The sequence below is a fragment of the Passer domesticus genome, chromosome 14 (genome assembly GCF_036417665.1).
Source record: "Passer domesticus isolate bPasDom1 chromosome 14, bPasDom1.hap1, whole genome shotgun sequence".
In the NCBI taxonomy this organism is placed as follows: Eukaryota; Metazoa; Chordata; class Aves; order Passeriformes; family Passeridae; genus Passer; species Passer domesticus.
In genome coordinates, this window is record NC_087487.1 from 13,867,685 (window position 1) to 13,892,052 (window position 24,368).

At 49.4% G+C, this 24,368-nt stretch overlaps 1 protein-coding gene and 1 long non-coding RNA gene across 6 annotated transcripts in view; one reads left to right on the forward strand and one right to left on the reverse strand.

Annotated features, from left to right (window-relative positions):
- Window positions 1-5,100, reverse strand: part of LOC135280892 (uncharacterized) — a 41,054-nt gene extending 35,954 nt beyond the window's left edge. The window contains exons 1-2 of one of the 2 annotated variants that reach the window (XR_010347699.1): window positions 4,097-5,100; window positions 2,385-2,597 (exon numbers count right to left, since the gene is read on the reverse strand). This is a non-coding gene — a long non-coding RNA (uncharacterized LOC135280892). The remainder of the gene's footprint in view (window positions 1-2,384; window positions 2,598-4,096) is intronic. The other variant, XR_010347700.1, reaches the window with a different exon arrangement.
- A 609-nt stretch (window positions 5,101-5,709) lies between these two features.
- KLHL25 (kelch like family member 25) lies at window positions 5,710-23,865 on the forward strand. Of its 4 annotated transcripts, none has more exons than XM_064388661.1 (3): window positions 5,710-5,866; window positions 15,846-17,676; window positions 22,367-23,865. In XM_064388661.1, the coding sequence occupies exon 2, from the start codon at window positions 15,863-15,865 to the stop codon at window positions 17,630-17,632; it is 1,770 nt and encodes a 589-aa protein (XP_064244731.1). In that variant the 5' UTR covers window positions 5,710-5,866; window positions 15,846-15,862; the 3' UTR covers window positions 17,633-17,676; window positions 22,367-23,865. The 4 variants fall into 4 exon arrangements, with proteins under 4 accessions (XP_064244731.1, XP_064244728.1, XP_064244730.1 ...); XM_064388658.1 differs by lacking the exon at window positions 5,710-5,866 and adding an exon at window positions 9,686-9,704; XM_064388660.1 differs by lacking the exons at window positions 5,710-5,866; window positions 22,367-23,865 and adding exons at window positions 9,686-9,704; window positions 17,883-19,725.
- Window positions 23,866-24,368: the final 503 nt, after the last annotated feature.

A 24,368-nucleotide genomic window follows, 5' to 3' on the forward strand; every position in this document is an offset into this window, starting at 1 on the left:
AGAGCTTGGTTTGTGCCATCTCCGGGCCAGAGCAGCATCTCTGCCCTTGGCTACCCTGATTTCTGTGACTGTGGACACCTGCAATGCGTGCCTTTCTCCAAAACCTGCTGCCAGTGCCCTCCCCACCACACACCATGGAGATGCAGTGCTTGGGAGCAGGCCAGCTGTGGGTCAGCATGTACAAGAGCACAGCCACTACTTGCACCTGGAGAAGTGGAAATAAATCTGCTGTCAGTGAGCTATAGACAGTCAGCAAATCTCCAAGGTTTCTCTCAAAGAGACATCATGGGGGTCACGATGTTTAATGGGATACAGAGCACACTCACAGTAAATCGGAGGCTATTCAGAGCCAGACAGCCAAGCCTGGGGATCAAAACTGTGGGGGGGGGGTGGGTAAGGCACAGCAATCCCTGGAATGAGTGATCAGGGTCTGCAGCTTCATCATCTGCAGCTACATCCTTGGTCGGGAGAACCATTTTCACTTCTAGTTGCCCAAAAATTTGTGCCAGATAGGACTGACATCCCTTTGAAGCAGAATGGTGCTGAAGGCAGAAGTGGTTTAGGATACTCCTATGTTTCTCTTCAGCACTCTGGAGTTGCTGAAGGTTGCCTCAGTGCCAAGAAAACTCTTCCCTTTACTGCATCTCTAAGTCACTTGTTCCAAAATTCCTTTAATCTCCAGTGATTTTTTGGCAATGTTTGGAGAGCATTGTTTGGAATCAGCAGTGATCCCTGTTAATTAACATTTTTTAGGTGTAAGGGATATGGGTGCTATTTAACCCATGTGGAATCCTTCCAGAGCTATTGGAAGTAGGGCATACAACCAGCAAAAGGGGGTCCCTGTTGGCACTGCCCATGAGGTGCACATTGTCCCAGGTACCTGGGGAGAACAGGAATATGGAGTGCCCAGGTGCACAGAGCATCCCCAGGAGCCAAGCTAGGACAAGGAATGATGGAATAGCTTGGCTTGGAAGAGACCTTTAAAAATCACCCAGTCCAGCACACTCTGCCATGAGCAGGGACATCTTCCACTAGACCAGGCTGGTCAGATGAGCTGCTTTGAACCAGGCAGGGGAGAGAGAGGGCATTAAAACAAGATGGGGGCTTGAAAGCAAAGCCTCAGCACAATGGGGATCTCTGCAGTGCTGGCACAATTGGCAGCTGGGGCCAGTCTCTTGGTGAAATGCTTGGCAGTCTCATTTCACAAACAGCTCTGCTGGCTGCAGATTGAGGGGGTGCTTTGATACTCCAAAGAGGCTGAAACAAGGACACAGAGCTCTGCCTGGCTGCCTGCGCCTCTGGAGGAAGCTGGCAGGGCTGAGGGAGGTGGGGAGGGACAACGTCCTTACATACACAGGCACTGCACATCATGGGACTCCTTTTGTGCTTGAACACACAGTTGGAATGAACTGTGGGACATTTTCCACCATCCTCCTCTTTACTTCATGTTTCTATAGAGGGATCAGTTATTTTGGTTTTGATCTTTCTAACTCTTCTATCCCCATTTGCAGTACTTGCTATAAGATCTCAGCTACCCTTTAATCTTGTCACACCTCAGTGAGTCAGAGAGCTGCCAGATCTGATTCCAGTGTTAGGCTGGAATGATTTGCTTTGAAACTGAAAACAAAATCACTGACCACTTGCAAAGGAAATAAAACAAGTCTTTGACAACTACATTTTTATTTTGAGTGGCTTGGATGGATTTCAGCACAGGGAAAGTCTCTGGGATACCCTATCACATTATGTGCCAAATTTGGACTTGGCCCAGTGAGGATTTTTGGTGATTTTGTAACTTCTTCCCTGTATTTTTCGGGATCATGTACACATGGCCATTGTCCTGGGGATGTCCCTCTGAATGCCTAATTAAGCCCCGATTAGCATTTCTTCTAGGAGCAGATGCAGCTTTTCCAGCCCAGCAAACAATGCCATCTGTTGTTCCCTGGCTGGAAGTTCCATCCCAAAGTGTGCTCCGCTTCTATATTTAATTGTGAAGTTTCCTGCTGCCAAAAAAGTGAGGTTGTTTAAATTTGGCATCAGGAGGAAAAGGCGGAGAGGGAGGGAGATTGGATTTATATTGTTACTGCGGGGAATGCTAAATTGGTTTAGTCTGACTGGCAGCTCTGCATCTTGCCCTCCTGTGCAGGACTAGCCAAAGGGTGAAACCTTCCACCAAGACTCCCACAGCCACTTTGCACCCTCTCCTTGATGTCAGGGCTGCCTCTGCAGGGAGTCTTCAGCTTTTCCTGCCTTTGATACTACCAGCTCCCTGGAGAGCTGAATTTGGGGTGAGAGCAAGGTCCTCAGGCACTGGCACTCAGCATTGTGCTGTGACCTTCTCTAGAGACTTTTGGCACTCACAAGAGAGGAAAGTGTTTGCAACCAACCTTGTCTCTGTTCCTGGCCCCGGGGAAATGCTGAATTTGCATGGCCTTGACCAACCTGCCATGACTGCCAATGAGGAAGCCAACTGGAGAACTGATTTTTGGGCATCTGTCAACTGGCTTCTGGCTGGAGACCCACTAAACTAATTTCACACAGACCACTTAGCAGCCATTAGCTGGTTGTGGCATGACCTGTCATGGACTGGAAACAGTGACCTAGAGGAAAAAACACTAATTTTATTATTAAACCCAGTGGACAGCAGGGTGTTGTAGGATGGGAATGTTCAGGGAAAAACAGAAATAGATGCAAGGAAGTCAGCATGGTTTGTGGGCCAGATTTTATCCCTCCTACTTTGATGAACATCACCTACTTAGTCAGCTACATCAGGAGATCCAGCTCCATGATACAAATGGGTAAGGCCAGCTAGTAAATTCTGGCTAGGGTGAATCTTTTTACTCTCCATTTTTGGGAAAGTGAGGATTTAATGGGAACCAGGCAATTAGTGCTGATTTCTATAACAAACAGAATAGTTTTCTGTAGTCAAATCAAATGCTTAACTTTGCAAATGTTTACATTTTCCATCATAATGAATGTTATGCTAAACAAATATAGCCAAAGGGTAAATGCTATTATTTAAAACTTTGGGGTTGTTTTTTTTTCCCCCAAATTTAAAAAAGTTTAACTCCTGTGGTTCATTATGAAGGATGGGATCTCAGTCAGCAGTTTTCCAACTTATTCTCAAAATGCCAACAAGTTACAGAATCCTGTCTCCCCAGCTGGCTGACATCAACTATGCATCACTCACATCAAACCATAGGCCAATGCAGGGCATGATTTGTTTAATAATGCAAGAGAGTTTCCCCCATACACTGAAATTATAACCACAGCACTAGGCCCTCAAAAACCCTCAGGGATGCCTAAGGCCAGTACCATATGTAAGGAGCTGGTATTAACATTCATCATAAATTAAGCTTCTTTCCCCTACATACACCTCATTCTTAAATCCTCTTTAGGAAGAGATTTAAAAACATTTTTAAATGTCTGCCAGTTTTTTTTTTTTCCTTTTCTGTTAAGCATTCCTATTGTGCTGCCCCTGCCTTCTCAGCTGTCTCTGCATCTCCTTCACAGCGAGGAGCAGGTTGCCAGCCTGTGTGTCTGGTGTGCCCATCACTGACATCCATATCTGGCCTTCTGCTGCTGCCTTGGAACAAAAGCAAATATCCTAATCCCATCAGGCTGAGCATCTTAACACCAGATGTGTGCACTGCTGCAGCACAGGATGTTTCCTGCAGAGTTTCCTGGGACTGCCCTCTGTTTAGCTCTGCCCCAGACAGCGTAGTGAGAGCTCCAGCTCAGAAGCTGGTGGGTGGAGATCAGTGATAGACACCACTGTTCTGAAGTGTCTTTTCAGGCAGAGATTTGCAGGGAGCTCTCCTGAGCTTTGTGTGCTCCCAGCACAGGCAGCTGCCAGAATTCTGCCTGCCAGGTTGCAGACGACAGTCTGGGTTCACACACAGCTTCCTCGGACAGCGTTTGCCTTTTGTAGTAACGCTCTGAAAATGGCTTGGAATTAAGAAATGTGACCTTGATTTTCTCCTCAGCTCCTTCATACTCAGGAACAGCTGTGTGGAACACAGCAGGAATAGGGAAAATCAAATTTGTCTTTTATGTTTTTGTTGTTTTACAGATGTATTCAGGATGCTACCACACCCACCTATTGCACAAATCCCTGTTGTCTTCCTGAGCAGCTCATTAAAGTTATTAGCAGGCTCCAAGACTGTTTTCAACCTCCTCAAGAGTAGCTGGGCTTGTGGCTGGAAAGGCAGCAGCACCCTAAGAGTTAAACTGCAATGACCTGGAACAACACAGTTCAAAAAAACCAGGAATTTGATACAGTTCAACATCTTCAGTGTACTTTGTTATTTACCATGCACAGCCTGTGCCAGCTGTAGCTGACCTTCTGTCTCAAGCTGTGAAGAAAGGACTGTATTTTGCACTTATGGGAACTTCTGTTTCAATATATCCCCATAGCAGCAACCTTCCAGCCTCCTCCCATGCCCACACCGTGCAAAATTGGTGATGCAGGCAGCACTTCAATGGAGTCACCACTGCTTGTCACCAGGACAAGCAGTGGCAGTAACTTCAGTGGGCAAACTGGGGAGATTTCCTTCACTGGCTTGGAAGAAGCAGCCCTCAAACAGTGCATCCCTGAGTGTATGGGAGTTTAAGCACATTTTGGATATTCCCATACAGCCATTATCTGGGGAGATACACTTAACAGAGCTGTTTTTCACTTGTCTCTTATTAGTGAACATTTGTGACTGCGTATAGGGAGTAGAACCCTGGAGAAACGGGGTCGTGGGAGAAGATACTGAACAGCTCTTCCGTGCCTCCTCTGTGTATTTAAAATTTGTGAAACCAAACAAAGCTTCCAGCTTCTTTTTTTTTCTGGCAGATGAAGCGTTCCACAAACCCCAGGGAAGGCACAGCCACTCACAGTGAAATTATTCCACAGGGCAGGTCTGCGGTTACCTGCTGTGCCTCACTCCAGAGCAGGGGCTGGAAAACACGGGTGGGATCAGACGCACTGCTGCTTCCAGCTGCTCTTGTGTCATGCGAAAATGTTATTGCTTTGAAAAATGTTATTGTTTCTAAATGAGCGGTTTTTTTTTTTTTCCAGCTTCAGCCCACACTGCTGCTGAAGGCAGCGCTGCCACGTCCCCCCCGCTCCTTCCAATGACGGCACCGACCCGCGGGCGGCTCTCCGTCCCACCCCGGGCTCCCCGCAGGCAGCGGGAGGGCTGCTGACCTTCACAGCCCCCGCGCACCGGAATTCTGCTGAGCCCGGCCATTTCACACATCTGCCTGAATTTCAGACGGGTTTTGCTGACTTGCCCTGTGCCGCCACCAGCGCGGGCGTGCGGTGGGCGAGCGAGCGAGCGAGGGACACGCAGGGACATCGCTCCGCGGGGCGCCCGTCCTGCGGGACACACGGGGGCCGGGCCAGATCTCGCGGCGCAAAGCCGGGGCACAGCGGGACGGGTTGGTGCCACAGCTGCCTCCACAGGGGAGCGAAGCGCAGCGCGGGCCGTTCCCCCGGGGAGCCCCGCAGCAACCGGCACGGGGCCCGCACCGAGCGGCCGCACTCGGCAGGGCCGGCCCGGCGGAAGGCGGCCCTCAGAGCCGGCACCGACGGCTCAACTCGCCCCGCCCACAAACCGCCCTCCCGCCCTCCTATTGGTCGCTTCCCCAGTAGGGGGCGTGGCGAAATAATACGTCACGGGATCGGCGCTCGCTGATTGGTGGCGGGGCGGCGGGCGGCCCCGCCCCCGCGGTCCCACGCGCGGCCGGGCCCGCCCGGCGGGTACATTGTGCGCGGGGCCGCGCCGGGCCCGCTCCGCGCTCCAGCCGCGCTCTCCGCGTCCCTGCCGCCCCGCGCTGGGGGCCTCGCTGCTCACGGGGATTTCGGCTCGGCCAGGCGACGGTGAGTGTGTTTCCCCCAGATCTGGGCTCACGCGCCGCTGGCAGATCCCCTGCGGGCACAGGGCTTGCTGGGGTTCGGAGCCGCGGGGGCCGGGATGTGCCGGCCCCCGGCGGGAGGGACCGTGCGTGCTGCCCCCGGTACCGGCCCGGGGCTCGCTGGGGCTTTGGAGCACCGTGTTCCATAGGCAGGAAGCGGCAGGAAAAGATATAGGGAGAGGAAGGGCTTTTCACCTCTAAAGCAAAAAAAAAAAAAAAAAAAAAAAAAAATTTAATCAGCTATTAATTTTATTAATGAGAAAGTCAGGTTTCATTGTTCTTTGCTTTTTATTTTCTTCTCTTTCGTCTCTATACATGTATATCTCAAAACTGTGCTCCAAGGGACACAACTTCCATGGCCTCTGATGAAATCAGTATTAAATCAGTTTGAACAAGCCTGTCTAGAGAAGTGAGCAGGTTTGTGTGAGTGACTGAGCTGAGCTGACAGAGGAGAAAAATAGTTCTTCCTCCTCTTCCTGTCCTCACAGGCCCCTTGGCATTTAAAAAAGTTAAAAGCCTGTTTGGTAGTTGGGTTTCCTAAATTTGTTTTGTCTTTATTTTCTTTATCTCTCTTGTGATTGTTGGAGTAGGGGTCTTAGTCCAGCCAGACCAGTGCTTGGAAAATCTGCCCTCAGCTTTGCATAAGCAGACAGCTGCATGCTTCCTACTGTTCCAGTGGACAGTCCAAGTGTCATGACTGCTCTGCTTTCCTTTCCTGGCAATCTCTGCCTGTGTTCTCTTGTGATCTGCTGGAGAGATTTCCTCAGCCAGGGTGCTGTGGGATTTTGTAGCCTTCCTCCAAACGTACCTCTTCGTCTCCAGGACAGATCCAACGCCGCAAGAAAACAACAAGCAGCTCTGCAACCTTTATACTTTGACAATTTCCCTTGTGTTTCCTTCTTCCTTCCTGCATCTTGTGACACTTGTTTTTATTGAAGTTACCTTAGGAGCAACCCGAGATGTGTAACACAGCCCATGTGTTGTGGTGGTGGCCAGCTGCTGCTGTTGGCTCAGCTGCCCTGGTGACAGTCTCCGTCCAGAGTTCTGAGCTCTCCTCTGCTTTCTTGTTTCTGCTCCTGAGCTCTCCTCTGTGTTCTGCTCTCTGTCCATCTCTCAGTCAGTCTGGTTCCTTAATGCTATAGGATCCTTTCTGGGGCCTCTCTGTTTTCCTGTCCTGTTTTCTGCTTCAAATCAAATCTTATCTGAAAACATATTTTGTCTCTTTTGTGTCTTTAACCCCAGCCATCTGCTCTGGCTTATCTTTGTGATAAGCCCAAGTAAAGCACTTGGGGAGGAGGCTTAGGTGGAAGTGTGCTCTGCAGCAGGAAGGTGTGGTGTGGCACAAGATTCTCTGAATTAAAAGCAGCGTGAAAATTGCTGCAGAATTGCACCATAATGTGGAGATGGGAGACTGTAAGCAGCTTCAGCACTGAAGAACTTAAATTTCCCATTACTTCTTGTTCATTTTCTCAAGTATTTGAGGATTATTATCTGAAGTCCTCCTGCCTCAGCATGTGTGCAGAGTGTGGTATCCTCTCATGCTGTGTTTGGGGCAGGCTCAGGTAACTCAAGCAGGGAGGTTGGTGTCTCAGATGTGCTTTTGAGTTCAGGCCAGCTGAAAATGGTTTGACTGATGGAACAAGGCAAAATAAATTTGTGAAGGGGACAGATGACAAGATATTGTATAACATGTATTCCAAGTGTGTGAAAATGAGCATGAGTGTGATCCATGAGATGGTTCTTCTGGCTCTGGAGGGACATGGTCTGGTATGGAGATAAGGCGTGTGTGCACGCATATCTGTGTGTACATATGCACATGTGAATTATGATAGCATTTTTGTCCCTATGGCCGTGACCAATCGTTCCCAAAGCCTGCAGGAGTTCAGGTCCTTCTTAGCAGTCAGGAGAAGTTTTAGGCAATGTTTAGGGGGTGGAGTGAAACAGGAAGGGCAGGATGTGGCCATCGGTGGAGGTGGGAGAGGATGGGCAGGGTTGCGAGGTGCAGATGGAAATGGCAGCATTACAAAAGAGTGCTGAGCAGTGCCTTGGCTTGGCCCTGAGCAGGTGGGGCAGGACAGGCAGAGCTGGCCCAGGGTGTCGGTAGCAGCCACGCTGTGCTCAGGGACTGTGGAAGGGGCAGCTTTGGAGCCCTGTCGGACCTGAGGGCTGGATTTACTCCCCTTTTCCACAGGCTGTAGTTGAATTGCAGTGAGTGTAGCTGGCATTGCTGCAAGCAGTGGCTGCAGGGATGCTGGCTGGGAAGCATTTAGCTGTAACAAGGCACCCCAAGCCCCCTGGCCTGACCTTTTACCACCATCACATCGCTCTGTCTTTGCTTATCAGCTTTATATCCCCGCAGTGACTATTAGTATCACTCCAGCCAGAACAGACAGCTCTGTCTTTCCCCCATTACTTGAGCCTGGGAATGCTGCATGTCCCATAACCACTGTCTACTTGCTGACCATTAGGCTTTGCAAAGACTACCAGTTTTATATGATAGCCTGTCACATTGTGGTGAGGCAGATTTATTACTGTACCACACTGGCAATCACTCTGATCTGCTTGCAGTGTGTGCAGGATGCCTGGGGCAGCCTGGGCTGCTGCAGGGATGCCACAGTGGTGCAGAACTTGCAAGCTGAGTGTGTGGTTTGATGCTGTGTGAGTACCAAAATGGAAAAATCAGAGGTTTTTTTTTGTTCCTTCTGTCCAGAGCCAGAGGGCAATAAGCAAGCAATGTGTCAGTGCTTTACAATCCAGTTGGGAATGGAAGTCCCCCATGCCCAGCAGCAGGAGGGGCTAATCCCTTCAGGAGGCGTGAGGGCCTCCCATCTCCATGGCTCTGAACTCCAGCCAGAATTGCAAATGAGCAAACCAAACCTGGCAGTTGTACCATGATCTCCTGCCTGGCAGGGGAGTGGGGAAGGCAAAACAAAACCCCAGCTTAACTGGCCAGGCCCAAAATTGAAATCCTGCCCTGACAGCAGGCAGGCAGACAGACCTGTTTGGTGTGAGCATCCGTGACAGGGCTTTTGGTCAGCCAGGCCACTGGAGCACTCAGCTCTGCCAGCCTCAGAGCTGGGAGAGTGGGAGGATCTCAATAAGATCTCTGGAGTCAGCAGCTGCTGTGGTTGTTCTGGCATTAATTTGATGTCTACCACATCTCATCTCCTAAACTCTCCCTGGGAAGTGGCATGTGGTTCCTCTGTGTTTGAAGTACCAAAGGCCTTTTGCCTTTGCAGCACATTAGCAAGTTTGGCTTGCTTGAAAAGGACTTTATCCTGCCCAGATGGGGCTGGGGTAGGTACTGCAATCAAGGAGACTGTTCCCATTCTGGAGCCTTTTTGGGTATAATTTGGAAGAGGGGATTGTGAACTCGCTTGCCTCCTCTGCAGCCCCCCATTCATCTTGCAAAGCGCCTGTGATTGATCTGGCAGAATGGGGTGTATTCACAAGCAGAGCTGGAGGGCAGCAGGAAGGACAAAACCCCACCACAGGCTCTGAAATGAATCACAGGCTCTGAAAAGATCCACTGGGGTTAAGGCGTAGCAGTGAAAAGCTATTGTCTGGAGCCTGGACTGTGGCTAAAAGCATTATTTATCCCAATTTGGGTAGTGGTTGTAGGAGGGCGTGGTATTCCCAGGAACAGCAAAGCCAGTGTGCTTAGTGGTGAACATGAACTTTATTTGATTGTGTCACAGGTAGCTCAAGAAGCTTTTTGGATATCTCAGCTGCAGAGTAGCAAGTCCAGTACCTGATTTGCAAATGCAACTGCATGAATTGCATGCAAAGAGGATTTCCTACAGGTATTTTTATTGGGGTTGGAGCATGGTTTCCTTTGACCCAGATGAGTGCATGTCATAGATTTGAGGCACTACAGCTCCTTTTACCAGTGCTTTTGTGAGACAAAACAAGAATCTCACTAATTGGTTCAGCTTGGCAATAATGTTCTGATTTTCTCTCAAGTAAGTGGCATTTAGTAGATTCTTGTGGTGGCTGTAGGCTCAGAGTGGGGTATGGGTTTAAAGGGAGGAATGGTGGGTACTGCTGAGGATGGGATATGAGAATATGAGTGGGATATGAAACTCAGACTGGGTTTCTGAGACTGAATTTCAAAATGTTCAGATATGTACCCGGATCTTCTCCAGACAATCTGATTCCTGGAGCCTACAGAATTGGGCTTGGAAAACCTCCCAGTTTCTGTCTGAGCCAACAGAAGGAGCCTTTCACATGGTCTCTCTGTTTTCTGTCTAGGATGTACAGGCTAGACTAGGAAGTGAGAAAATGAGAAGAAATGATAAGGATGCCTCCCATTCTCAAAGGTTGGGGCAGGATCAAAAATTCTGCATTGGGGGGGATGGAGTCAGCTGCCTTTCCTTTGTTTGCCTATTTGCAAATCTGGTGAAACATCAAGAGTTTGTCAGGAAGGGCAAATCCAGAATGATACCCTCTGATTCACAGCAGTTACGTTGTCTGAATTCCAGCCTGCAAAATCCCAGGTGCATCTTTGCTGTGTTAGTCATCCTGAAGAGAACAGGAACAAATTTGGCTGACACAGGCAAACCACTAAATTCACTGGAATGGCTGGAGATGAACCCAGCCTGTAAGAGAGCAAAGTCTGCATGCAGACACACAGTGTGGACAGAGCAGAGGGCATGCCTGGGGGATGATGTAGTGAAGGTCCCGTGCTGCCCACCTGGCAGCAGCCCAGGCTCCACGCTCAGCAAGCGTGGTGCTGCACTAAATGCCAGGTGCAATTTTAATTCCTTTCATCTCAAGCGCTCTTGACAGAAGAGCATTATTAGTGTTGAGCATTTCAAGCAGCTCCAAGCTGTGTACCTGATAGTCTGCTGTGTTGTGCAAGGACAGGAAAATCATCAGAAAACATCTTCACATTTGTTCCTTCCCCTTTCTTGTTTTTTATGTCTCTCCCCCACCATCCTTTCCTGTTTTCTTTTGGTTTTTTTCTGCTTTTGAAGCTCAAGCTGCCTCTGAGTACGTGAATGCCTGCATGTAACAGATCCCCTTACTCAAACCTTTTGATGGTCTCCAGTGCTGGGAAATTGCATCTGAAACACAGCTGTATCTGGCTCTGTGTTTGACAGCGTGTTGCCTCACTGCTCTTTCTCCTAAGCAGTTTTGCAAGGAGCTCTTCCCTGTGAAGACAACACAGTAGGTGACTTTTCTATTTCTACTTTGCTACTCTCTACAGTAAAAAGGGAGAAATTGGTTATACAGCGGCAATTTTGGCCTGGGATAATGCTGCTGGCTTAAGCACCAGGTGGTGGAGTCCATGAGAGCACTGGAAAGGTACAGATATTTGGGATAAGAGAACAGGCACATTACTAATTAAAAGAGAATTGATGTCACCGCTTTCAGAGAGAAGTTAAACTTTGACTGAGTTCAAGACAGTGTTTCAACCTACAGGGTTGATACTGTGAGATGGAGAGCAAATAAAGATGAATCTTTTGCCTGCTGTCACTGGCCATTCCAGGTGGGTCTGCTCTGTTTTGGAAGGAGTGTCTGTGTGTTGTAGTACAGCCCATGCATACAGGGCCCATGTGGCTTCTTGGGAATTAAACTCTGCTGTAGTTTGAGCAGCTTCATCCAGGTCTTCTAAGCTGAGCCAGCAAGGAACCTTACTGCTTATTTATTTACTTATTTACAGCTTTAAATAGTTCGTGGTTGAGTGGAGCAAAAAGAAACGTGTTCTGCTTGCTGCTTCTCTCATGGGCGAAACAGAAAGTGCCAGTTTTGGATCATGGGACTTGGGGTCTTTGTTGTTGTTTAGCCAGCCTTATGATCCTGGGAGAACATTCATAAATCCTGTGGTTTTGTTCTTCTAAGCAGAAATGATCCTTGATCCCCTGAAGTCCCACTGGAAGGCATATTAATCACTCTCAAATCTTGTCCTCTTGAAAGCAAGCAGGATCTCAGCTGGTGATTCCCTGCAGGTAGTGAATGAAATTGGAGATTTGTGGAGAGCCCCTTGGTTTGAGATTGAGGGGGAACCCCAAACCTGGCTAATTATAGTTCATAGCCTTTCTGAGCTGTCCTCTTATACACAGACAGTTCTTTTGTGATTGGGGACAGGGCCTGATACAGCTTCAAAATACCTGTCTAAGAGGCACTTGGATTTTTCAGGAGTTGGTAGAGTGTCTCCTGAGGTTCTCTAAAGGACATTCCAGCAGGGCTCTGGAAGGGTGACCCATCAGCCTGGGAGGGAAAGTCCTCTCTGAAGTGTGATTTGTAGGAAGCAGAAGGCACCTGGACAGGAGAGCTGTGGTTCTTCATGTGGGGAGTTTGGCCAGCTCTCTGCTTTTGTTTTTCCCCTTGTTCTCTTTGCAAGCTTTGTCCTGTCCAGAGAGACTGCTGGGCGTTTTCTTCATGAGCTGAGATTTGAGGGGTCTTTTTTTCTTGAGCCAACTCCTTCCCTCTTTCAGGATTGCTGTCTGCCCTGTCTGGATGAGTGGAAGGATTTTCAAAGCAACCTTATCTTGCTCTGCTGGAAAAAACCTGTCTTTCCCATCCTGGCTGCACAAAGGCTGCAGACAGCCAGGGGAATACTTCAGCCAGCAGACAGCATTGGATAGCTGTCAAAAAGCTGATGCCCCTCTGCCCTCATCCATATGGAAGAAGGATTATTATCTGCCACTGTGTGCAGTAAGATCCCTTTAAAAGGTTATGCAGTAGATACTTATTTTTTCAATAACTGCCTTTCGAGGGAAAATAAATGAATGCAGCGTGGAGAAATTCAAGCCCCAGTTTGTTCAGGTCGTGCCTTCTGCTGTTCCCATTGACATGGCTGTTCCCCAGCAGCTTCCTGCATGATGGAAGATGCAGCTGGGAGCTCTGATAACCCCCAGGCTCTTGCAGAGCAGGTGGGAGCTTGGCAAGGGCCACTGACAGGTTGTATTGTGTGAAGTACTCCTCATTCAGAGTGGTTCTGCTTTTTCTCTTTAGCTCAGTAGTTGGGTGAGGTGGTTGGTAGGGGCCAGATCATGCTCTGCAGGCGTCTGCTTCAGAGAAGTGCACATGTCACAGGTCCAGCCTGCTCATGGCTGCAGTTAAACGTGGCTTAAATCGAACCACTTCCATGCACATTGTGAAATTATAGAAGACACTTTGCCTACAGGCTTCTGAGGTTTATCAGCTGCTACATTTTGGAAGAAACGTGCCAGATGAAGTAGCTGCTGCCTGCAGTTTCTGTTTGTCTGATATGGGTGAGATGATGCCAAGGTCTCTGGTAGACTGAGGCATGCAGTGAGGGGAGTTTATGAGGGGAAGGATTAGTGTCTGCCACTTTTCTGCTTGTGCCCAGCCATGGCAGGATCCAAGAAGCCCTCAGAAAAAGCTGTTTGGGTGTTGCTGAAAACCACAAGCAAGGCTTTCTGGTGAGATGGCTGCACCCCAGAGCTCAGGGGCTGCTTTAGTTTCAGTTTAATGGTCTGTCTAGCCCTGCGTGTCTGTGACCAGTGGCAGCCAGTGTCATAACCCCACTCAGGAGAGGCCAAGTAAAGGGGCTGGGACTGTGGCCTCTTCAGCTTTCAGAATTCCAGCTGTGCTGGGAGTCAGTCGGTGCCTGTAGTGAACATGATAGAAAGAGCAGTGCTGGGAACTGGACTGCCAATTTATTCCCTGGATATTTTTCAATACATATAAGATAGAAATATTATTTGCCTCCAAGTTCCCTGGGATAGATATTTGATGCTGAAAGCAAAGATTTGAAATATATGTGTGTGTGTGTGCACATGTGTGATATATGTATGTGTCCTTATGTGTACGTATATATAAAAAATGGCTTTGCTGCAGCTTTTATATAGACATTTCAATTTCTAAATGACCTGCTCCTTCCACTCTGAGTAGGTGCTTTTATCTTAGTGTCAGAAAAATCATTGCTGCCTTCTGCAGTCTCTGTGTTTGTTTCCATAGCTATCCTATATAAATTGCTTCTTTTTTTTTTTTTTGTGCATAAGCAAATCAAAGGTTAACACTGAATAGTTGACCCGAACTGTGAGAAAAGAAAGTCGTAGCAGTGGCAGGGTGGTTTCTGAGGTTGTAGGAATAGGAACCTAAATCAATAGCTTTTAGCAGGCTCATAAATGTTTCATTTGTATTCCTCACTTCGGCATTGACATGGGAATCCAAATAACCCCTTAAATTAGTGTTGTTCCTGCGCTGGGTGTAGATGTTGGAAACATTTCCTTCAGATGCACTTCAAAGTGCTGTTCCATAATGGCATTTTCCTTCCTGTTTTGGAGCCTTGGTTCTGCACGGCCTCCAGTCACGAGTGAAATGAGCTTGTCAGCCTCTATCCCAGGCTGCCAGAGTTTGGGCCATGGATATGGACATATCCCACCTGACTGCCCACATCAGTGTTCCTGCCCTCACTCGGAGGCTGAGCAGGACTTGTGGCTGCTTGGGCAAGCTGTTGTTTCTACATGGAGAAGCACAGAGACTTCTCCCTGGACCGTGACACAGCGCTGAGGAATGAGCGAGGCCTTGAGAAGACCAACCTCGATAACTCTTGACAGCGGGTGGGGAAGGAGCAACATGCCCACAGCTGTTTGTCTAATTCAGACTCTCTTGGAGGTGCTGGAGAAGCAGGGGCAGGAAGCTCGTGAGCAGAGCCTGAGTCAGGCAACTTATCTGGCCATCTGCCTCCTCCTGAGGTCATCCACCCATGGAGTGTGGGAGGGTTGAGAAGCTCCAGGTCACTGCCAGGTCAAGGCTGTGACCTGCCAGCAGCCAGGGAGCATGGTGGCCATTCTCTCAGCATTTTGTGGTTTCCTCCAAGACCCCAGTGCTAGCTGAGGAGGACTGGGCTCGTCTGCAGACCTTGTGTTTATAGGCTGGAGTGACCCTTGAGAAATCCCAGCTTGTGAAGAGCAAGTTAAAAAAAAAAAGACCCATCCAACCAACATTAACAAAAAGAACCCATCTAAAAAGCCTTCCCCAACTGTCTTGTCTAAACAATTCAGTGACTGAGTGAAGGTTGACCCCATTTTGATTTTTTCAGGTTCATTTTTCAAACCTCGGGATGAGTTCTGTATTAACTTTCTCCTGTAAGAGAGGGCTATGCATGTGTATCTGTCTGTCTGCTTTAGTTACATGGGAAGCAAAATACAGCTGGCTAAAGTATTTTGGAGTAAATGACTTGGATTTTATCATCTAGGTAGTATTAATTTAATTAGTCCAAAGGGGTTTTCTTCTGCAAGCAAGGATTGGTATCAGGTAGCACTTAAGTGAAATAGTAGCTAATAAAAGCCTTGTGTTTGATTCTGCCTGTCTGGTAAAAAAACATAATTTATGTCTTTCTTTTGTCTTATTCTGAATAGAATCTGTCCTGAAAAATGTTTAAGTCACATGAGGTGTCTGGTGAGTTTTGTAATCAAAAAGTACAACAGATGGGTTTGGTAAAATCAGTTCAAACTTTTGGCTTCTGCTGGTAATTCAATATTTGTAAATAAAACCTGTAGCAGTTGCTTTTCCTAAACCTGCAGTAATCTACATGAAAATCAGAAGCCAAACATAATTTCTGCCGAGCCAAGAACAGACCAATGCCCTTTATCCTGGATAGTCTGCTCTCTCTATACTGTTTTCTAAGGAAAAATAACTCTTCTGCGGTTTGCCAATACCCTCTGGGGGCTGTTGAAACAATCTACACCAACTTTGGGGTTTGATTGCCTCACTTTGTTGCTCCTTTGTTGAAACCAAAGCAGAATTTCCCCCTTCACCCCGCTCTGCTTTCTCGCCCTGCTCAGCCTGAGTTAAATTTTTTGGAGGATGAGAGGGTGCAGGAGGAAAGGGTTCAGGAGCCACAGGGATGTCACCTGGAGCTTTGAGATCCACTGGCAGTGTACCAGGGTTGGATAATGCATGTGTTCTCCATGCCTTACATCAGTCAGGACAAGGGAATGACAGTTTCTCCATTTGTCTCCCTGCAGGCAAGAGCTGTGCCACCATGTCCGTCAGCGTCCACGAGAACCGTAAATCGCGCACCAGCACCGGCTCCATGAACATCTTGCTTTTCCACAAGGCCTCCCACCCGGACTGCGTCTTGTCCCACCTGAACACCCTGCGCAAGCACTGCATGTTCACCGATGTCACCCTCTGGGCAGGGAACAGGTCGTTCCCGTGCCACCGGGCAGTGCTGGCTGCCTCCAGCAGGTACTTCGAGGCCATGTTCAGCAACGGCCTCCGGGAGAGCCTGGATGACGAGGTGAACTTCCATGACAGCCTCCACCCGGAGGTGCTGGAGCTACTGCTGGACTTTGCTTACTCCTCTCGGATCATTATCAACGAGGAGAATGCTGAGTCCCTCCTGGAGGCTGGGGACATGCTGCAGTTCCACGATGTCCGCGATGCAGCGGCAGAGTTTCTGGAGAAGAACCTCTACCCTTCCAACTGCCTGGGCATGATGCTGCTCTCGGATGCTCATCAGTGCCGGCGGCTCTACGAGCTCTCCTGGAGGATGTGCCTGGTCAACTTTGAGACTGTTCACAAGAGTGAGGACTTCAACAACCTTTCCAAGGACACTTTGCTGGACCTGATCTCCAGTGATGAGCTGGAAATCGAGGATGAAGAAAAGGTCTTTAAGGCTGTCATGCAGTGGGTGAAATACGATCTGGATGAGCGGAAGGCTTATCTCCCAGAACTTCTGAGGAATGTTCGTCTGGCTTTGCTTCCTTCTGAATGCCTCAAGGAAGCCTTGGCTTGCGAGGACTTGATCATGGTGGATGAAAGGAACAAGCTTGTCCTGGATGAAGCTATTCAGTGCAAGAAGAAGATCCTCCAGAATGATGGGGTGGTCACCAGCCTCTGTGCCAGGCCTCGCAAAGCTGGGCACACATTGCTGATCCTGGGAGGACAAACCTTCATGTGTGATAAGATCTACCAAGTGGATCACAAAGCAAAGGAAATTATTCCCAAAGCAGACCTGCCGAGTCCACGGAAGGAGTTCAGTGCCTGTGCCATTGGCTGCAAAGTGTACATCACTGGAGGCAGGGGCTCAGAGAACGGGGTCTCCAAAGATGTTTGGGTTTATGACACTGTGCATGAGGAATGGTCCAAAGCTGCCCCAATGTTAATCGCTCGGTTTGGGCATGGCTCAGCCGAATTGGAAAACTGCCTGTATGTGGTTGGTGGACACACTGCAGTAGCTGGAGTCTTCCCTGCGTCTCCTTCAGTTTCCTTGAAGCAAGTAGAGAAGTACGACCCCATATCCAACAAGTGGATGATGGTGGCTCCATTGAGAGACGGAGTGAGCAACGCCGCGGTGGTGAGCGCCAGGCTGAAGCTCTTTGTCTTCGGTGGGACCAGCATCCACCGAGACATGGTGTCCAAAGTTCAGTGCTACGATCCAGCTGAGAACCGGTGGATGATCAAAGCCGAGTGCCCGCAGCCCTGGCGCTACACGGCGGCCGCTGTCCTGGGCAGCCAGATTTTCATCATGGGAGGAGACACGGAGTTCACGGCAGCCTCCGCCTACCGCTTCGACTGCGAGACGGACCAGTGGACGCGCATCGGGGACATGACGGCCAAGCGCATGTCCTGCCACGCCCTGGCCTCGGGCAATAAACTCTATGTGGTAGGAGGGTACTTTGGCACCCAGAGGTGCAAAACGCTGGACTGCTACGACCCCATGTCAGACACGTGGAACTGTATCACCACGGTGCCTTACTCGCTCATCCCCACAGCTTTTGTCAGCACCTGGAAGCACTTGCCCTCGTGATGAGGGGCAGGGCCTGGTGGCTTGTTTCCAGGAGGTCAATGAAGGTAAGGGTCTCCTCCTCTTAAATTGAAAATTACCATCTTGCCTCAATTGTATCTCCACACACCATGCTGAAGCCACAGGCGCTCATGAAGTCATTTTTTATGAGAAGGGAATGTTTAAAAGTGGGATGTGGAGCCAGGAAAGAATAACCAGCTCAGCAGTGCTCTAGTCTAACTCTAGATAGTTACAAGGGTTCTCTTCTTTCCAGATGATCCTCCCAGGATCTTAAGAGCTACATCTACATAGATGGTTGGGGCTCCTCTCCCTCTGCTCCAAGGTAGCTGAATGTGCCAGCCTCACCCTTCTGGTGGGGGGGTGGATGGGCAGATGATCCACACCTGCTCTCACCATGGAATACATCCTGTTCCCATGCAGTTAAGGGAGATAAGGTTCCTAAAAACATTTGTATGTGACTCCTGAGAGATACCAGGGCAACAAGTGCTTTGGAATGTCTTAGTAGTTTGATATTTTTGCTGATTTTCTGGGTGATGTATTTAAAACTGATGAATATATAGGCAAGTGACCCTTGGAATGTCAGCAAATCCTGGTTCTCTTTTTATGCTCTCTGTTTACATTTCAGTGGGTAGCAGAAGCAAAAGCGCAGAAGCCATGGTGCATTTGATGGTCTTGGTGTTTATTTATCATCCAAACAGTTGCTTGTTAAATCAGAACTTCTGAGACTTCTGTGTCAGACCTGAGTGGGAGGGAAGGGGTTTTGTAACCAGAAGAAGAATGTTTTTATCAGTGTTTTGGGTTGTGTGAGAATAAGAAAGTTGGTGCAAACCCATGATGTTGTGTCTCATTCTGGTGCTCCAGTTTTCTCTTGCTCAGGGAAGGTGCTCCTACAGTGCCCCTGGGACAGGGTTTCTCCTTTCTCCTCCCCAGTGGGGTGTTTGGTTGCCATTCTGCTTGTCAGTGTGGATCCACAGGGCTTTACATGTCCTCACCAACCTGTGCTGAGATGCAGCTGGCCTGGCACTTCTGAACTTGCATTGTGAAAGCAGATAGTAATACAGGCAGCACTTAGATAGCATCACCTTCCTAGGAAGTCAGTAACATGTCTGCTAGCTCAGTGTGCAGGTTTCTCAGTGCCAGCAGCACACACAGCCCTGCTTTGGTGGTTGCAGCCTACATCCCAGCCAGCTGCAGGAGCTGGGAAACCCACGCTATGGGTGTGGGATTGACAAGCTTCACTTACAGTTTTATTTGGAAAGTGGGGACTGCGGGGAGGGAAATTCTTCCACAGACTCATCAGAATCCACTTCACTTAATACAGGCAAGAAGGAATGCTGCCCAAACCCTCTAACACCCTCTCACTTCCCTGCTTTCCACTTGGTGTGGTTGGTGTGCCTGGGAATCGCCCAGCGGGTGAAATTGCTGGCACCTCCCAGTGATCATCTTTTTTGATGCCAGATGGAAACCAAGGAGGAGTTCCTGGCATATCACCCAGGGCATTACGCTGGCCTTTGTGAAACACCTGGTTTTAACATGGGTTGGACCACCACGAGGGCAGGGCAAGAGTGGAAAGGGTTAAAATGAGACCTTAAAGTGTTCTCAACTGTAAGATAATGGCCTTTCCAAATTCTCCTCCTCAGGCGTTGCCTAGCATCTGTCACAGTGGCTCAGTAATCTAATTAACTGTCACTCGGCTATTAAATATTGCAGCAAAGACTGTGAGGACTCCATCATTTTCAGCTCAGGTCAATGGGGCCTTCCCTTTAAGAGCCATCCTAGAGCTGACAGTTAATTTTCTCTGGTAGCAGATGCGACTGAATATTGAAGCTCAACACCAGCCACATGGCTGGGAGAGGGAGTTGGGGGTAGTTTGAGATGGGAGTTGGTTTCTCAGCCACTGAATAAAAAATAGTCATCAAAGTCACGGTGATGTTATTTTCCTCTCCTACCTTTTTACCTCCCTACTGTTTTTGGGTTGTTCAGACCTGGTAAATAGCTTTGTGGGGGTTGTATTGATACTGCTTTCCCCCCTGTAACTGGGAGCCTGACATAAGCGCAGAAAACTAGAAACTGCAAATAAAACTGGTGAAAAGTCACTGTGTGAGGGTTTTATGTGCTTTTTTGGCTCTGCCTCCAGTCTTCGGTTAAAAGAACTATTTAACATACATGCAAGCTCTTGCCAGAAAGAATGTCTGTCCACGTGATTTTTCTAGAGTGGTATTTTTTTTTAGTAAGTTTTATTTCATTTAGTGAGTGAATGTCCCTGATGTGCACATGCTGCCCACACTGCAGCAGCCACATCCCACGTGCCGTCCTTGGCTGCCCTGGCTGTGCAAAAACTGGGCTTGGGAGCTGGGATAACTGGCTGTAGGAGCCTATGATCCCGTTCACCCCACTGTCCTATTGCAGGTCTGGCTGAGGGGTTTTCTGGTTTGCAGCTCCCACCATGGAAGGTCTCTGCTGAAGCACCTGATTTGGTCCTTGTAGGATCCCTCTTCAAGTAGGGATGCCCAGAAGGCAGGCTGGCCAGTACTTGCCCAGTTTCCTATGGAACTCCCTGTTCTTGGAAAAACTCAGGAGCAGCCACCCCTCAGAGCAGAGCAAGGTGGGCTGGTGGGAAAAGGCCTGGGCGATCACATGGCAGGAGACAGTACTTTGTCCTCATGGGAAAAACAACCTCCTGCCCATAAACTGGTCCCTGAAACCCAAATAGCCTGTCCTTGACAAATGTTGGTCATAAACCACCCAGCCTGCTTTTCCTGTGAAGCATAAAACTGATCAGCTGGAAATGCTTCCTCGAGGGCACGGCCTTCGCCCTTCCCAGACGGAGCGGGGACACGTTTCAGCAGAGGTCCCAGCCCTGCTGCCAGGGAGGCCGTGTGACATTAATTTAGTGCTTATTGCCCACAGTTAATTCCAGGGATCAAGTGTGATTAGCAGTATGAAATGTGAAAGCCTCATCCCCTCCCTCCCGAGGTGGTTGGAGCCATAGGGGAGGCAAAACATGACAAATGAGCACTGGGCTGATAAAGACTCTGTGTTGATAAGGACCAGCACAGCCCAGCCCAGGGGAGGGTGGTGGGTGGTTTGTCACAGAGCTGTGCAGAGACAGTTGATGGGGACATCTCAACCCCTCCCCAGAGGTGACTTCAGGCAGCACCAGGAACAGGTTCTCCAAGCTGCCTGTCTCCACATTAAAGTGGCTTCTCCACACTATCTGTCCTGTGTGACACTCATTTTCACGAGGCAGAGTCACTGATGGGCGTGATTTCAGATTTCATGGTCCAGCCAGGGAAGGTGAATTGGAAAGGGGAGTCATTGTGTCCCTCTGTGCTGCCTCCTGAGCCTCAAATTCTCTCCTGGGGTGGAGATGTTGGAGTTCCCATCTCCAAACAAACAGGACAACCCAAACCCCGTAGCATCAAGGAGCCAGGGCTTCCCCTGCCCACAGGTTCCTAATCAGGTGCTTTTTAGTTGTTAAGAACTCTCCTCACAGTCTGGATTGTAGGGAGCAGAGGCTGGTGGCTGGGCACTGCTCAGGGACTGGTTCCTGGGGCACATCAGAAGCTCAGAGTTGATTTTGTGGCTTCCACTGGAGCCCTTTGGTGTGTGCTTAGCTCCCATGAGGGTTGAGGGTGGCAGCAGCAGCTGGTGCCTGCCTTTGGGTGGGCACTGAGTGACTGAGGCTGAAGGGTTTTGAAGCTGTTCTGGCACCTGAAATCTGAACTTTGGCCCCTGAGCTCCTGCAAAGATTTAGGCCACGAGCCAGGCCCTGAGCTGTATTCCAGCACCGCACTCACACTAGGAACTGGGTCAGTTCCATGGCTTTTCCTGGTTATTATATTACAGCTTAGATAACAAGCCTTTTGCAAAGACACTTTTACAGCTGCCTGGTGTGGCTCCCACGTGCTTTCACCTTGCAGCATGCATCATTCCCAGCTCCATCCACGGAGCCCTGCTCACAGAAAGGCACCTTCCCATGCCAAGACCTGTGTATCTGCAAAGAACAGCTCAAAAAAAAAAAACTCAGGGTATCTCCTGGCTCCTAGAGGCTGCTGCTCACCTGCATGCTGCTGGGGTGGGTGGTTCCTTGCAACCTGCTGGAATTTCTGGAACCGAGTCACAGCTGGTTTCTCCCGGTGGCTCCTAGGGAAACTCATTTGCATGTGTATAATAGGGAGGCCGGATAAACAGGGATTGCAGTTTTTCTGCCGCTGTTGCTCTTTCCATGTGGCTGGTTGTCTCTGAAGCCAGTTTATCAGGCAGTGTTGGAAGGGAGTGGCTGGCCTGGGGAGGAAAGTCGATGAAAATCAGGCTTTTCCTAACCCTGGGCAGATGGAAACATGTGCAGTCTGAGCTTGGCCCCAGACTGTATTAATCAACCCCTTGGAAATGTCAGTGATACGGATGTTTTTGGAGGAACCTGTGGAAAAAGAGAAAAAGGGTCTTTCTGTTTTGTCTGTTCCAGTTTTTGGGCTCTCCTCTCTGCCCTAAAAAAAAAAGAGTGAAAACTTATCCTTCAATTTTTCATTCCCTTATCATATCCTCTGAAGTTTGCTACCTGGTTCTGAGCCCTCCCCAGCTGAAGACTCCTCTCCTGTCCTGCACAAGCAAAGGTTACCCCAACTCCTAAAGAAACCAGCTGCTTTCCACCTCAGGGAGTTGGGGTGGGGGTTACCCTGTGTGGGCTGAGCTGAGCATCACACCAGTTAATGAGCTTTCTCTTTCCTTCCCCAGATGCCAGAGTCACATCCATGTCCCCTCTCTTGCGGCTGGAGCCAGCACAGTGACCAGGAGCCTCCTGTCCTCCCGCACAGGACGCCGAGGCAGCTTCCACATCCCTTCCTGACACCAGGAGTGGGAGGCACAGCTGAAGCCCCACCGCCAGCATCACACCAGGGGGCCACCAAGGGCTACCCAGCCCCACCACTGGTCACTGGCCACTGTGCAGGGATGGAGCCGAGAGCACTGCCTTGCTGGGCTGGGCACAGGGATGGCTCTGTGGGCTCCTCTGGACAACAGGGCTGTGGAGATGGAGGCTGCATCCCTCAACAAACATGGCTGGGTAGCCCTTTTTGTTACTCAGCTGGGGGTTTAAGAGATACTAATATGTTTTTCTCTAAGGCAGTGAACTTGCCGTTGGCAGTGCTTGCTGCTTGGGTGACTTGGAAGTGTTTGTTAAAGGGAATAAGGTGAGAGCATCTGGCTCTCCCCATCCTCTGGCCATTTCATAGAGGCAATGGCTATTGAATTATTAAAACATAGGAGCTTGGGATGGCTGCCAGCAGCACCATGTACTGTGACAAAACAGGGCAGATGCCTTTTGGTTTGTACTTTGGGCCTTTTAAATTTTTTCCCCCCTCTTTCTGCTGTGATTAGGTCAGAGGCCGGGCAGTTCCCCACACACAGCTGCTGGGAAGAGCACAGGGCTCTGTTAGTGTGCCAAGGCAGCAGCACCACTGCTGAGATATTCCCCAGATAAAGCCCACTGCATGCTCAGAGCCGGTCTGCTGAGCTTCCCTGCGCGTGGGTGAGGCTCTCATCAGCACAGGAGCAGAAAAAGGAGTGCAGTGGGGAATGCTCGTGCCTTGGGAAGGGGCACCTTGGCTGCAGCAAGGCCTCGGAGGGAGAGCAAGAGGATTAGGGTGACATTGCAGGGTGGGCTCCCCCTCCTTCCTGCTGCACCCCATACCCTGGCTTCCCCTTGGTGAGCATTTCTGACAGTGTGCTGCCTGCCAGCAGCTGGGCTCAGGCTGCCCCAGGTTATCCACACACACTGGCTGCCAACTCTGTTTGGGATTATGCATCCAAGAGCTGTCAGCCCGAGCCATTCCTCATTTTGCTGTGGAGCAAAGCACGTGGATTTCAGCTGTCAGTACAGGGATGCAGCTCCTGAATGGCCATTGCCGAGGACTGGTCCTACACTGCCCCAGCATCCTGCTTCCCTGCACAGCAGATCTCCAGCTTCTCCAGGCTCGCCTCTCGCCCCTGGATGAGGCTGGGCTGTAGCCTGGCCAGCTGAATGATGCAATGCCATGAAAAGCCTTGACACAGCTTCAAACAGCAGAGGTCTTTTCGGAGCAGCGGGTGCCGTCGCTGCCGGGAAGAACACACGTTCTGCACAGCCAGTCTGCCATGAGCTGGATGACGTTTATTTACATCTTCTAGGCTTTTTTCTTTCTTTTTTTTTTTTTTTTCCCTTCAGCTGCTTGTGAACTTTAATAAAAATGATGATCTGGGAAACTGTTTGTGTGTTTTTCACAGGAGTCTTCATTCAGAAGTTGGATTTAGGTCTAATAACAGGGCCGAGGACTAATAACAGGGTTGGCACTCCGTGGGGTGGTTCACAAACAGCCTCCAAAGCAACCAGCCCAGCTGTAATTATTATTGCTTCAGTGCTTGGGAAACTGAGGCACAATGTCAAGTGTCTTGTCCAAGGTTAATGGTAGATCTGGGAATTAAATCCAGGGCTCCTCATGTCCTGGGGACATCATGTGGCTCTCTGTTCTGCAGCTGCTCTCACTCAGCTCATCCATGCCATGGTTTCAGGAGAACTTGCAAGTCTGCAGTGCTAATAACACCTGCCAAATAGGTTGAGAGGCCCGGTGCAGACACAGCCATATTCCTGCAGGGAAAGCCAGTGATTTCTAAGACAAGAAGAATTCATGCTTCTGTTTTCCTTATTTGCCTTCTCTTGGCTGCTGCAGCTCCCAAGAAAGGGGCCTTTAGACAGGAGAGA